Below are 14,044 nucleotides of genomic sequence, written 5' to 3'. Positions count from 1 at the left end.
GATTTATTTTGCTATAATATATGGATAAGCTGTCAGAAGCTTTTATTAATTAATGGATGTTGGATATCTTAAATACGGGGGTTTGATAAGTCTAAATACAAGCCCCGACTCATCATCGGCAATAAAGGGGTAAGTCAATATTGATTCTCTTGTGGAATGAATTAATATTTATGAATTAATTATGATCTGGGCTGATCATAAGAATTACTCCCTTCGTCCCATTAAAGTTGGCCACATTTCTATTTTGGGTGTCCCACTAAAGTTGGCCACTTTCTAAAAATGGCAAAAGTTTACTTTAATTAAACCTAATTAATTAATCTAATTAAAACTAACAAAACTTAAACCTTAATTAAATAAGGAGCCAAAAACACACAAAACACACACTCAGCCTCCTCCCACCCCACCCCCGCCGCCCACCCCCTCGCCACCCCCATGCTCTCTCTCTCTCTCTTTCTTTCTCTTTGTCAGCCTCCTCCTCCCTCGCAATCACCCCCAAAACTCCACCGCCCGCCGCCCACCCCCTCGCCACCCCCCATGCTCTCTCTCTCTCAGCCTCCTCCTCCCTCGCAATCACCCCCAAAACTCCACCGCTGCCTCCCTCCCCTGCCGGAGTCACAGTCGCTGCACCCGTTACCCCTTCACCCTCTCTCTCGCCCCGACGGAGGGGGGTCTCACTCCTCTCTGTCTTCCTCTGAATCTCTTCGCCTGCTCCGGACATGACGGCGGCGACCACCGACATAACACGTCAGCCCCCTGCCGCCACCACCTCCCTCATCTCTCTCCTCTCTCTCTTCCTCTGAATCTCTTCGCCTGCTCCGGACGGGACGACTGAAGAGCCGCTGCTACCGCCATGCCCTAGATCCCCAATTCACAACTCACGAAAGTAAGCTTACCCAGATCTGTGATTTGGGACGACGGCGAACTCGAATTCACAACTCCCTCTCTCCTCTCTCTCTTCCTCTGAATCTCTTCCTTGAATTGTTTCTGTGATTTGGATTGTTTTTGTGATTTGGATTGTTTTCTTGAATTGTTTATGTGAATTGTTTCTTGGATTGGGAGGGAGACGAGGAAGACGAAGGGGACAGAGGGAGACGAGGGTGGCGGCGACTTCGTCGGAGGAGGGGGTGGCTGATGTCGGCGACTTCGCCGGAGGTGGGTGACAGTGGATGAAGAAGAAAGTGAAAGGAGGAAGAAATTATTTTAATTAACTCAATAATTTTGATGGGTCCCATTCAATTAAAACATAACACTCAATTTCTTAATCTTCGTGCCGAAACGAATGTTGCCAACTTTAGCGGGACGGAGGGAGTAATTCATTTGAAGCCCATTTTTATTCATTGTATTTGATCTATGGGCTGGCCCAAAGACTCCACAGTCCAGTGGGAGAAAAATAACCTAACGCATAAGTCTGGCCCATTTCCTGCATTTATAATTATAAATACAGTTCAACTCTCAGAACAGAATAGACCAGACGTAATACGTAATTTTCAGATTACAGAAATTAGGTTTTATGTGAGAGTTGAGCGGCGCTTGTTGAGTGGGTGTTTTCTCCGGGGAATCCTCGAAGATCGTCGTTCATCCGACGTCGGGGATTGAGCGGGATACAGTCCAGAAGATCAGAGCTAGAGTCAGATTTTCGCAGGAAATCAAGTTTTGGCAGTCTCCGAAGAATGGCCATAACTTCCTCTACAGAACTTCGATTGAGGTGAAACAGGCGGCCACGGAAAGCTCTCTTGAAGATGAAGAAGTCGTATTTTTGGGAAAAATACAATTGGAGGACGTTCGAGGCTTCAAAAAAAGGGTTGAAGTTGGCTGAACTGTTCAGCAACGAATTGATGAATTCTTAGGAATTCTTCAGGTATTTCTGAACTCCTCGGTGCAGTATTTAAATTAGTAGGAGCATGCTATGTTTAATCGATGTATGATGAATTAAGTTAATCCAAGAAACGATCCTCGGATAAATCGATTATTAATTAAGTTTAATATTCCTACAAAATTAATATGCATAGTATTAATTTTATCATCCAATGATATTCTTAGAAGAATAATGAACTCCTTAACCGGGTTCCAACAAGCTTTGCTAAACGAAAATCTTGAGGAAACCATTTACATGAAACAACCCTAAGGATATGTCGTTAAAGAAAAGAAACACATGGTGTGGAAGCTTAAGAGGCCAATTTATGGACTTAAGCAAGCCTCACAGATTTGGAACTTTTGCTTCGACCAAGCAGCTAAATTCTATGGATTTGAACAGTGCGTTGACGAAAGTTGTGTGTATAAGAAAGTTGACGGAAATAGGTTGGTGTTCTTGGTTCTATACGTCGATGACATCTTATTATTTGGTTTAGACAAGATGATGTTAAACGATGTTAGGGTATGGTTATCTAAACAATTCGAGATGAAGATTTAGGAGAAACATTGTATATCCTTGGGATAAAAGTCATCCGTGATAGTAATTCCAAGTGGATTTGTTTATCTCGTGAATCTTACATCGAAACAGTGCTTAAAATAACATGCATAATTCCAAAAAAAGATTTATTTCTTTCATATATGGGTTTACTCTATCCAAGGATATGTGTCCCAAACTACAAATCAAGATAAAGGAGATGAGACAAATTTCCTATGCTTCGACAGTTGGGAGTCTGATGTATGCTATGTTGTGCACTAGAATTGATATTTGCTTTAACGTAGGCATGGTAGCAAGATATCAAACTAACCTGAGTATAAAATATTGGACTTCCGTAAAGAATATACTTGAGTACCTGGAAATGACTAAGGAGTATAAGCTAGTTTATCAGTCAGACAATTTCTTACTTTCCTTGTGCTGCTGTTGCCACTCTTTTAGCACTGGGATTTTATTCAAAACCCTTTTTGATTGATGATTGATATCATAAGATGAGGATTTTCTTTGAACTACTTTTGTTGCATTTGATTGTTTGACTTGCTCCTCTCCGTATTTCCAGCTTCTCTTGAATTGGTTGGTGTTGGTGATGTCGAGCCCCACTGATCTAATTCTCATTTCGTCTTATCTAAGTCTTCTGTCGTCCGAGGCAGAAAATGTGTTCTTCTTTCTTTATTTGTTTATTCGGACTCTGACCACTACCTGCGCTGGTTCCTGAGGCCGAGGAACTGCGGCGAGCGCGTGGTGTTTCGCGATTCCGGTGGTAGTCCTTGGCGGACTTCCACCGAACCTGGAGAAGGGGGGAAAGGAAAGAGATGGATTTTATTTTGTTTGTTTTGTTTATTGTTTATTGTTTTCCATGTGTCAATTTTTCAGTTCAAGAAGCTAGTAGGGGCCATGTCAACTCGGTACTGTCACGTAATAGCTATGTCAGCTTGCTACTTCACCGGAGCTCAAACGTGTGGAAAAATTGAACAATCCTTTAAATTGAAGGAATTGATGATAAAAAAAAGTTTATGAAAAATTTAAAAACGGGCCAAAGTTCATGAATTTTGGCGTAATTAACCCAAAAATAAATACTCCATCCCTCCGTCTTATTACAAATGTCCTACTACTTTTGAATTTTGATCACGGGAGTATGTAATTAGTAGATAAAATGAGTAGATGAAAATGATTTAAATATTAGATATAAAGAGATTATATATTGTTAAAATAGAAATAAAACATCTCATTACAGAAAGTGAGATATTTGTAATTAAACGGTGAGATTAAAATTATTAGTGCTAGATGAATCTAACCGAATTATTCACCCTTCGATAAAAAAGGATTTAAAGGATAGAGATTAGAGAGTGATGAGCGTGCTGAGATCGTTCACTTCTTTTCTCAGACAAAATCAGTGCTGCGGAATTTTCAGCGCCCAATTGCGATAAAGCTTGAATTTTCATATATCCATCAACAAACTAGATTATTTAATTTTACCAATTCCCATTTAATTACGACGCCCCAATTTGTTGGAAGTTGAAACCCTAGTTTTGAACTTTCCGTTTTCGAAGACCTCTCTCTATCATTTCCGCTATGCGTTTCAGCTTTCACAGATTGAACAATTTTTAAACCCTAATTCCGCTCTCCGATCCCTCCATGGCCACCGACGCCTCCCCGAAATTTCAGCAAACGGAGCTGATCCCCGTGCCGCCGCAGCCCGATTACAGCTCGGCAGTCGCCGGCGTCGAGCACGACGGGCTCCATTTTTGGCAGTTCATGATCGCCGGCTCCGTCGCCGGCATGGTGGAGCACATGGCCATGTTCCCCGTCGACACCATCAAAACCCAAATGCAAGCCCTAGGTTCCTGCCCCATCAAGTCCGCCAGCGTTAAGCAAGCCGTGCAGTCAATTATGAAGACCGATGGCGCCAGAGGCCTCTACCGTGGGATCGGCGCTATGGCGCTCGGCGCGGGGCCCGCACACGCGGCTTATTTCTCCGTTTACGAGATTTGTAAGAAGAGCTTCTCCGGCGGCAATCCGGACAACCACATGGCGCACGCGGCTTCTGGGGTTTGCGCCACCATCGCGAGCGATGCTGTGCTCACGCCGATGGATATGGTGAAGCAGAGGCTGCAATTGGGCAATAGTCCGTACAAAGGGGTGTGGGATTGCGTCTCGAGGGTGCTGAGGCAGGATGGGTTTTGGGCGTTCTACGCTTCTTACAGGACTACGGTGCTGATGAATGCACCTTTCACGGCGCTGCATTTTGCCACTTATGAGGCCGCGAAAAGGGGTTTGACGGAGGTTTCACATTCACCGGAAAGCCTCAGTGATGAGACCTTAATTGTTCATGCTACGGCTGGCGCAGCAGCTGGGGCATTGGCTGCTGCCTTGACCACTCCCCTCGATGTCGTCAAGACTCAATTGCAGTGCCAGGTACTTTAATTAATTGTGTAAATTAGCTCTTTTGCTGTAATTTAGCCATGTTGAGGTGTAGAGTATGATTTATAATAGGGGCTACTTCAAAGTCGGTTATTTTTCTATTTTGTTATCACAGCCACGGATTTGGGTTTACTTAGATATGTAAATGTTTGTTCTTGGGTGGGTGGGGTAGGGGGCTATGTGAATGTTTCGTTGTGGGATATAATGTATGTCGAGAAGAGGTTGTAGAGGAAGAAAGACTTACTGCATATAGTGTGGGTGAAATACGGTTTCAAGGTGAGAATTTTTGGAGAGGATTGTGACCATTGCGCAGTCCATTCTCTCTTGTGGGTGGTGTTTAAAGTCGATATGTGCCTTTTCCTAAGCTGCTGTGTTCATCACTAGAGAAAGTTGGTATCTTTGTTCGTTTTTCCTAGTCCTTCTGGTTAAATCGACGTTGCTACAGCATGTCTTACCTCATGTTTCCTCATCTTGTTTGTTCTTTGCCTCTTCACGAAGCTTCAGTCTTTGTAAGAATTGAAGGGTGATAGTGTTAATTAGTTGTGCCCTTGTCCTGGCTTTCATCATAAATTTTCTTAGCGTACGGATCTGTGTGCAAGCTCTTTGAGGTAAAGCCACTTTCTTATTCTTAATAAATTGAGTTGATGCAGGGTGTCTGTGGATGTGATAGATTTGTTAGTGGTTCGATCGGGGATGTTTTTCGGACAATAATAAAGAAAGATGGATACAGAGGTCTTATGAGAGGATGGATGCCCAGAATGCTCTTCCACGCTCCGGCTGCTGCAATCTGCTGGTCTACGTATGAAGCAGCAAAATCCTTCTTCCAAGATTTAAACGATAGCAACAACATTGACAATGTGACCTAGAAAGCAAATGCAATGCACCTTTTCAGTTTGTTGTATCAGAAACGCTATAGCAATATGAGCATGGGCACAGGCACGAGCAAGCTAGTCGGGTAAGCACCTTATGTCAGGGACACTTGGTTTATACAGATGCGAGGAGATAACCCTTATACCGGAGCATTTTATTCATATTTAGTGTAGAAATTGTTCTGTTCCAATAATCTGGTCAAAGTAGTAGGGTCTCTTTTCCCCCATTATTTATTTCGTTGATCACGTATTTATGTTACATGGACCTGTACAGACAGGGCCTTGTGGAGTTTATGAACTATGCAGTTTAGCTGCACCAGAAAATTTTGATATGGTCACAAAAGGGATCTTTGTGGCATTGTTACTTCTAACTACACATGCTGAAGCTAAATATTGTTTTTCTTCATGGATTTAGTTGTATTTCCTATTCACTCACCATGGGGAGTGTAACCTGCTGTAGTCTTTACTGGGTTGATGATCATTTCAATATATCAAGATTTGATAATGTCTGGTAGAGCATATATAAAGCTTTGCATTCATGTGATCCCAAATCTTGATATTGCATCTATAGTGTAAGGTGTAACTTGGGATATTGATGTAGTACCGTGATATGCAACGAAAACTGGTGTGTTGTGCATTTCAAAATTTTATTATTTACTTCCAAAGGAAAATCATCATGTACATTCCCATAACAATCGATCAATACCAAGAATTTCTTTTGACTCTCTTTCTCTCAAGAGCTCAACGAGCTCTCCACCTTTCCTACAATGACAGTGATATCATCGAGCTTCCCACCTGTCCATTTTAAACAGAGAGCCAACTATTAACATCAAAAGGTATGGATAATAAGAAGGCTTATCGAAATCCTGCCTGTTAACTTCATCCCCATGATTTTCTTCCACCAAGGAACATCAAAACCCTGCTCAAAAACACCACATTTCTTATTAAGAATAAGTAGAAATTGCAAAATGAGATGAACTACTCACCTGTGCTCGAGCTTCTACGGAATAAGGGGAGTCGAAGGTCGAATCCATTGAATGGTTATGAGCAAGATTAGCTAATGCCTTTGCTACATACAAACCACTACACCAGTAAGAGTATATAGAAGCTTCACTTCACATAACCAGCCAAGTTAACTAGAAAGGGCATATATACCAGCATCAGCTACACTATCATATGAATCCATAACTGAAAGAATTTCTTTGTCATAAACATTGTCAAACAGCCCATCCGACCCCATCACGACCATATCCTCTTCCATCACTTCCACACTCATCACCTGCATTTCATCACAACACAAACAATGGCTTCACTTCACCACCATCTTTAATGGGATGGGATTATGTTAAAGAGGGGGATCAAGATTTAGCACCGTGGCATCTAGGAATGTCTGACCAACAGCCTCTGAACTCAGCTGATATGGGCAGTCAAAATAGTGTTCTTGTGGAGATGTAGAAAACACTATTTGACCTATAACCATAATATAGTAAATCAATCACACATACAAAATCTGAAAAGGTATCTATCCCCATGAAAACAACGGCATTATATCACCTTTGCGTATGATCCTCACACCGCAGTCCCCTACATTTGCCAACTTCAGTATCCCATTCCTTTCAAGCATTGCAACAACTCTAACAAAGGCATCAAAAAATGTAAGGACATGATTTATATTCCATTAACCCTAAGTATGAAGCAGAAGAAACCTACGCGGTGGCAGAGCCAATGGAAGTGGTAGCAGCATGTGCTTTTCTAATCAAACTTCGTGGCTCATAGTTAACCTATAAATAAATACAGCATTTTTATGTTTTTTCAGTCATAAACTAGAAGAAGACAATACAAGAAAATGTAAATCAATCAAGACAAGACCTCTTCATCTTCCACCAAGCTAGAGGCGTGAGCTATCAACTCACGCGAGAAAAGAGCTGGATTCACATCTTTTTCAGCCCAACTGCGAAGATAAAAAACACACCATTTATTACAATAAGTTGGTAATTGTTGAACATGTATGATGAAATTAATACCCGGAAACGCCGTCGGCCACCGCAATGACTCCGCCGCGGTGGCTGCTCACAAAGAAGGCGTCTTCTCCGCCTTTCTCAACCTGCAAGCAAGAACCCACCTTCCCAGTTAAAGAAACAAAGAAAGCAGGCAAGGAGGAAACAGAAATGGTACCTTGTCGGGATGGGGAATGAGGTGGGTTCCAACACTCAAGCACACACCTGCTGCTTCTGAGCTCCTTCAATAATTTTACAACAAAAAACATGGGAAGGTTCAGAAGAAATGGGATAAATATTGATGATGAATAGAAGAAATGGTTTTTACCCAACAAAATTGGAGAGAGATGCACAGCAAAGCAGCCTCTTGGCTTTGTGAGAAGAGGAGAATGGAGTCGAATTCGATAATGGTCTGTTTGCCGAGTAAGCAATAGTGCTCAACGCGGCTGGAATTGCCATCTCTCTCTCTCTCTCTATACCTGCTTACAATATCAACTGGTAGCAGTTTCTCTTCCCAAATGGAGAACTTCACGCTCCTCGTTCGTCCACGTCAGAAAAGGGTCCTTTCAAATTGGTTCCCGAAAGCCAATTGTCAGCAAAGCATCAGTGGTCTAGTGGTAGAATAGTACCCTGCCACGGTACAGACCCGGGTTCGATTCCCGGCTGATGCAGTTTTTTTTCCTTTGTAATTTCTGCTGCATATACTATTTTTTCCAAAACCATGCTTTTGGAACTTGAAATAACCAATACGTGGTTTCAAGGGGGACACACATAAGGCAATCTCATTTATTCATCGATTAGATATTCCCAAATGAATAACACTTGGCACCATTTCCTACGTCCATGGTCAATTTGATCACACTGACAATCGATTACGCTTATGATTACAGGTGCGCACAACAAACCCTATCAACTGAAACAATTGTCTAAAACTCTTTGAGTTTAGACAACCGTCTAAAACTCTATCACTCAAACACACTTTTCGCTCGGTTGAAAAGGAGTTTGAAAATCTCCAATTAGGATTATCGAGAACAAAGCTCTCGAGTAATCAAGGACTAGGCTAAGGATGTATGAATATGGTTTTGCCTATAGACACTTCTAAGAGAGTGTTTATAAATAAGGAGAACTAATTTTTACAACAGAGTTTACTCTCTTCTTCGATTCAAGTTTGATTGCTAAGTAAGTTGCTGACTCGATATTTTGGCAGAGCTTCAGCGTAAGTCTTTGAATCGGTGAAGTTGAAAGTTGTTCTTTGAGCTCTATTTATAGTCGGAGGATGACGAATAGATCCGTTGGAGGAGTTCCTTCTTCAAATACTGTCGTTGACACTTGATTTGATCTATGCTCAGGGTCTTTGTCTTCTATCTCTTTTTTCGCCGAAATGGGTATGGTCTTTAGGCATGGGGAGATGGTGTTACAGTGCAAAGTAGCACGGATGAAGTAACTCTGCTCGGTGAAGGACGATTTGCCATATCCTAGCATTAAATGCACTATCCTTTGCATTTAATGCGGCGTGTACCAGAAGATATCCTTTGTCTTTATTGGTCTAAGCGATATATACTTGAATGCATCTTCAGTCCGTCTTTTTGTAGCTTCAGTCCACTGTATTATTTAGATCCTTAAAGCAAGTCTTCAGAGAATGGATTGGATTTCTCGTCTCTTTTCTCAATCTCGCAGATTAGCTAAGACTTCACTCGTCTTGCTTGCGGGGCCTGAGAACTCTTTGAGTTTAGACAACCGTCTAAAACTCTATCACTCAAACACACTTTTCGCTCGGTTGAAAAGGAGTTTGAAAATCTCCAATTAGGATTATCGAGAACAAAGCTCTCGAGTAATCAAGGACTAGGCTAAGGATGTATGAATATGGTTTTGCCTAGACACTTCTAAGAGAGTGTTTATAAATAAGGAGAACTAATTTTTACAACAGAGTTTACTCTCTTCTTCGATTCAAGTTTGATTGCTAAGTAAGTTGCTGACTCGATATTTTGGCAGAGCTTCAGCGTAAGTCTTTGAATCGGTGAAGTTGAAAGTTGTTCTTTGAGCTCTATTTATAGTCGGAGGATGAAGAATAGATCCGTTGGAGGAGTTCCTTCTTCAAATACTGTCGTTGACACTTGATTTGATCTATGCTCAGGGTCTTTGTCTTCTATCTCCTTTTTCGCCGAAATGGGTATGGTCTTTAGGCATGGGGAGATGGTGTTACAGTGCAAAGTAGCACGGATGAAGTAACTCTGCTCGGTGAAGGACGATTTGCCATATCCTAGCATTAAATGCACTATCCTTTGCATTTAATGCGGCGTGTACCAGAAGATATCCTTTGTCTTTATTGGTCTAAGCGATATATACTTGAATGCATCTTCAGTCCGTCTTTTTGTAGCTTCAGTCCTCTGTATTATTTAGATCCTTAAAGCAAGTCTTCAAAGAATGTTTCGACTAAAGCTTGCTTGCACATTCCAGTACTAGTCCTTCATTTATAGTCGCAATTACTTCAGATGAACTTCAGTTGGTCAGTCTTCCAAACTTCAGTCCATGTTCTTCAGTCAACTCTTCATCAGTCTTCAGATCTTTTGTCTTCAAATTTTGCCGCTTCAGTCTAACTAGAGAATGAACTCTAACACTTGAGTTCTGATTAGGCGTATTTATACGCATTTATTTGGGTATTTTAGTATGATTTCTATGCTTCATTATTTATATATATAATCATTTTGGTATGATTTATGAGCTTAAGTGGAGTTTGATGGTAATTGATAGGTTTTGGAGAAAAGACTTGCTTTTGAGAAGAGTTTTGAAGTCTTAAGCTGTGAAGAAAGAATTTGTGCGCGCAAGCTGGACGGCGTGCCCATACCGTCTGAGATGTCCGAAATTCAAGATTGGCGAGAATCTTGTGGTCTGAAGTTCTTTTGTCTTTTAGTGGCCTTTCTTTTCATTATTTGGTGGGCCAATACGCTGATATTAGGCTTAGGCCTTTTTCTTATGATTTTATTGTTTAATTAGGTTTTAGTTTAGGTTTAAAATTATTATATATACATTTATGCTTTGGAATCAATTCACGCCACATTGAGGAGAGAAGTCAGACGCAATTTTTGAGCTTTATTCAAGTTTTATTCTTTCATCATTCTTTGCAATTTATTTATTTATTTGTTTTATTTAATTATTATGTTTTCTAGCTAAATTTCGTTTATTCCAGCAACGATTAGGGAAGCACTAGCAAGATTATTTTGTGAGATCTAATTTGTTCTTATACTTTATTTTATGCTTGTATCTGTGATTCTCCATGTTTATCGTTATTAATTATTTTAATCCATTAGGTAGTGCGCAATATTTAGTGGGTTAGAATTAATTATACAACCAATTGAATCGGCCATACGTAATCGTGGTTTAGGTTTGATTAGTGGTAAATTGGCACATCAGGGTCAAGGGAAAAGCAGTCTTAATTCAATAATCCCGCGTCAGAGTTTATTAGTTTTGAATCGGGTTTCTCTAGAAATTAATGCTGTCGACTCATTAAATCTATAGAGTGTCTCTTACGGTTGTCAGTCGATTAGGGTAGTAATTAGTGAAGCGTCTTCCTAATTACCGAATAATTAAGGAGAAATAAGATCACGTCAGAAGCGTCTTCGGTGGTTATAACTGGTTTGCTTGCATGAATTAAAGTTATATTTGCATCAATGATCAGAATAATTAAGCTAGGGTGGACTTAATTGATTGCTGGAATTCTTTTATTAATTGTTGGAATTTTCTATTTATTTATTTATTTAATATTACAACCATTGCAATTCTTATAGGTTTTATTTATTTATTTTTATTTTAGTATTTTCTCATATTTTTTCCATTAATTTCGTTTCTGGAGTTTCTTTGCAGGTTGGATTTTAGGAGAATTCTCGCCGATCCCTTGGGAGACGATCTTGCTTACTGCTGTCTGCACAGTGTGGGCATACCGGTTGACTGCCAGATATTTTTGGTGTAAAACGACGCACCAAGTTCGAAAATAGTCTAGTCTAGAGAGATAAAATCTAAGGGTTTTGGGATCATCTAAACAAGGTTAGGATATTTCTTCTATTTTCCAACAACCTACTACTTTAAACAATATGTTTTTGAGTATTCAAGGATGCATGGTGGAAATGATGAAGATGAAAGGACACAATGCGTACAAAATACCACACATGAAGAAGGGCACACTCATTAAGCAAAATGAACTTCCAGTTAATTTGGAAGTGTCTAGTGAGTTAGTGAAGGAATGCCTACAATATCTTGTGGATAATTGTTGTGAGGAGGGCATGGACCATCTAATGAATGATCTAGGCATAAGATGAATTTCATTAGATGTGATTGAATATCTAATGACAAACTTAGGTATTCAACAACCATGAGTTAGTGAAGGAAAGGGAAATGATTACTTTTTGAAAGGCAACTGATTTTGTATGTAAGGCAGATTGTTTTCTTTATGTAAGTCCTACTGAAAAATACAAGGAAATGAATGCAATATGTAAAGAATGTCTTTTGTATCCAATTTTCATGAAATGAACTCATTTTTTTTTTATTCAATAGATGGCTAAGGCACACAGAGCCTCAATGGGCTAAGGTACACAGAGCCACAAACAGCAAAAGCAACAGGCACACAGGGCTAAAGCACATAAAGCCACACAGGGCTAAAGCACATAAAACTACAGGCAGCCAAATAAGGCAGAGCAACACACAAACACACAGGGCAAAGCACACAGAGCCACACAGGGCTAAATCGCAGAGCCACACAGGGCTAAAGCACACAAAGCCATAGACAGCAAAAGCAACAGCCACACAGGGCAAAAGCACACAAAGCCACACAGGGCAAAAGCACACAAAGCCACACAGGGCTAAAGCACATAAAGCCACAAGCAACAAGAGCAACAGCCACACAGGGCAAAGGCACACATAGACAGTATACTAGGAGCAATTCAACACCTCATTCAAATACACTTGAATCATTGATGATTTTAGGAAAAAAAAACTGTGAGAAACGATTTTTATCTTTTCAATACCCAAGTATATCCATCACCCATTGTACAAGAACATGCAATTATCGAAAAACCACCACCATATCACAAGAATTAGGTAAAAAGGTAGATCTCACCCAAAATAGGCGCGGCAACATGATCTTAAGCATGGAAAGCTGCCTCAGTGTGTAATCGAGCATCCATTCAGAGTCCAGAACGTCGGGCCATGATTCCTCACAAAGTAAAGAACATGATTCATTGTTAGAGGAAACAGAAATCAATTCAGGGGAAGTAACCCTAGAATTTTCAGAAAACTTCAAATGGATTTTGGAAGGGCAACGGTAGATCATGTTCCTAGCCATGGGGGAAACCGTGGCCAAGGGTGAGGTCGGAGCAAATCCGTCTCCACACGTGGCTTCCGGTAGTTCCAGCCCGACAGAGGCTTTTCTAGACACCAGTGAAGGCCACAAAGACAGGAAATCTGTCTCCGGCGTCGAGCACCAATTGCACGGATCTTCAGTGTCAGGGACGAAGTCACCGCTCAGGTAACCGGACCACTGGCTTTTCGACATCGCGACACATTAAAGAACGGAGAATAGGTGGAGAAGGGTGTAAAGAATGGAAAATCGGTGGATAACAGTGCAAAGGGACGGCGCACGATGGAGATCGGTGCAAAGGGAGGCGGCGTCCCTTGAAGGAGGCAGAAACTAGGGTTTCGGATGAAGGAGACCAAAAGGCGGAAGAGAGAGGAATAGAGAGTAAGAGAGAGATACCGAATTTTCAGAAATGATTAGGGTTAATAGAGTTTAAATTAGAGGAGTTAATTAAGAAGTAAATAAGTCCTAATTATTTCTAATAAAGGAAATAGGCCATTATTTGTTTGATAACCCAAAGAGGAAAACAAGTCATTATTTATGGGACTGAGGGAGTATATATTTTAAATTTTTTTAATATTTGAATTTTTTTTAATGCATATATATAAACAAAAATATACATAACATTACATACAAAAATGCGTTGCGGGCGATAAGTAAGGGTGCTGAGAGGCGGCGATGGCTGGGTGCCGACGGGGGCGCAGGGGTCGGTGGCCGCCAGGAGACCCCCAAGCTGAGTGCACCCGACAGGCGTCGGCTCAACAGGTGTAGCGACCTCAATGCATTTTTGTTTGCAAAGTTATGCATGTTTGTGTTTATATATATTTATTTTTGTGTTCTATTATGTGCATTAAAAAAAATAAGATCAAAATCAGAGAGGCAGCTATTGCCGGATGCCGGCAGCCGCTGGGACAACCCTACGCTGCGCGCACCCAGCTGATGCCGACTCAATAGGTGTAGTGACATCAATGCATTTTTATGTGTAAATTTATGCATGTTGTGTTGA

The 14,044-nt window shown here is 40.9% G+C and overlaps 2 protein-coding genes and 1 non-coding gene across 8 annotated transcripts; 2 read left to right on the top strand and 1 right to left on the bottom strand.

Annotated features, from left to right (window-relative positions):
• The first annotated feature begins 3,631 nt into the window (after positions 1-3,631).
• Positions 3,632-6,100, top strand: LOC131006640 (uncharacterized). 2 transcript variants are annotated; one of them, XM_057933811.1, is made up of 3 exons: positions 3,632-3,652; positions 3,727-4,819; positions 5,476-6,100. In XM_057933811.1, exons 2-3 carry the CDS (start codon positions 4,040-4,042, stop codon positions 5,689-5,691), a joined length of 996 nt encoding a protein of 331 aa, XP_057789794.1. In that variant the 5' UTR covers positions 3,632-3,652; positions 3,727-4,039; the 3' UTR covers positions 5,692-6,100. The 2 variants fall into 2 exon arrangements, with proteins under 2 accessions (XP_057789794.1, XP_057789793.1); XM_057933810.1 differs by lacking the exon at positions 3,632-3,652 and having other exon boundaries at positions 3,691-4,819.
• Positions 6,101-6,322: 222 nt separating this feature from the next.
• Positions 6,323-8,356, bottom strand: LOC131006642 (probable protein phosphatase 2C 26). 5 transcript variants are annotated; one of them, XM_057933812.1, is made up of 11 exons: positions 8,020-8,356; positions 7,870-7,933; positions 7,719-7,798; positions 7,564-7,645; positions 7,405-7,475; positions 7,249-7,328; positions 7,067-7,164; positions 6,850-6,973; positions 6,681-6,763; positions 6,565-6,613; positions 6,323-6,489 (listed from the first exon to the last, which is right to left on the bottom strand). In XM_057933812.1, the coding sequence occupies exons 1-11, from the start codon at positions 8,148-8,150 to the stop codon at positions 6,428-6,430; spliced, it is 924 nt and encodes a 307-aa protein (XP_057789795.1). In that variant the 5' UTR covers positions 8,151-8,356; the 3' UTR covers positions 6,323-6,427. The 5 variants fall into 5 exon arrangements, 3 of the variants coding, with proteins under 3 accessions (XP_057789795.1, XP_057789796.1, XP_057789798.1); XR_009095662.1 differs by lacking the exon at positions 6,323-6,489 and having other exon boundaries at positions 6,572-6,613; positions 6,681-6,777; positions 8,020-8,206; XR_009095663.1 differs by lacking the exon at positions 6,323-6,489 and having other exon boundaries at positions 6,572-6,613; positions 6,681-6,758; positions 8,020-8,206.
• Positions 8,292-8,362, top strand: TRNAG-GCC (transfer RNA glycine (anticodon GCC)). The gene has a single exon. It is a non-coding gene; the product is annotated as a tRNA-Gly (tRNA).
• Positions 8,363-14,044: the final 5,682 nt, after the last annotated feature.

This window comes from Salvia miltiorrhiza, chromosome 1, assembly GCF_028751815.1.
Source record: "Salvia miltiorrhiza cultivar Shanhuang (shh) chromosome 1, IMPLAD_Smil_shh, whole genome shotgun sequence".
Taxonomy (NCBI): domain Eukaryota; kingdom Viridiplantae; phylum Streptophyta; class Magnoliopsida; order Lamiales; family Lamiaceae; genus Salvia; species Salvia miltiorrhiza.
The sequence above is the reverse complement of the archived record's forward strand: the minus strand, read 5'-3'. Positions and strand labels throughout refer to the sequence as shown.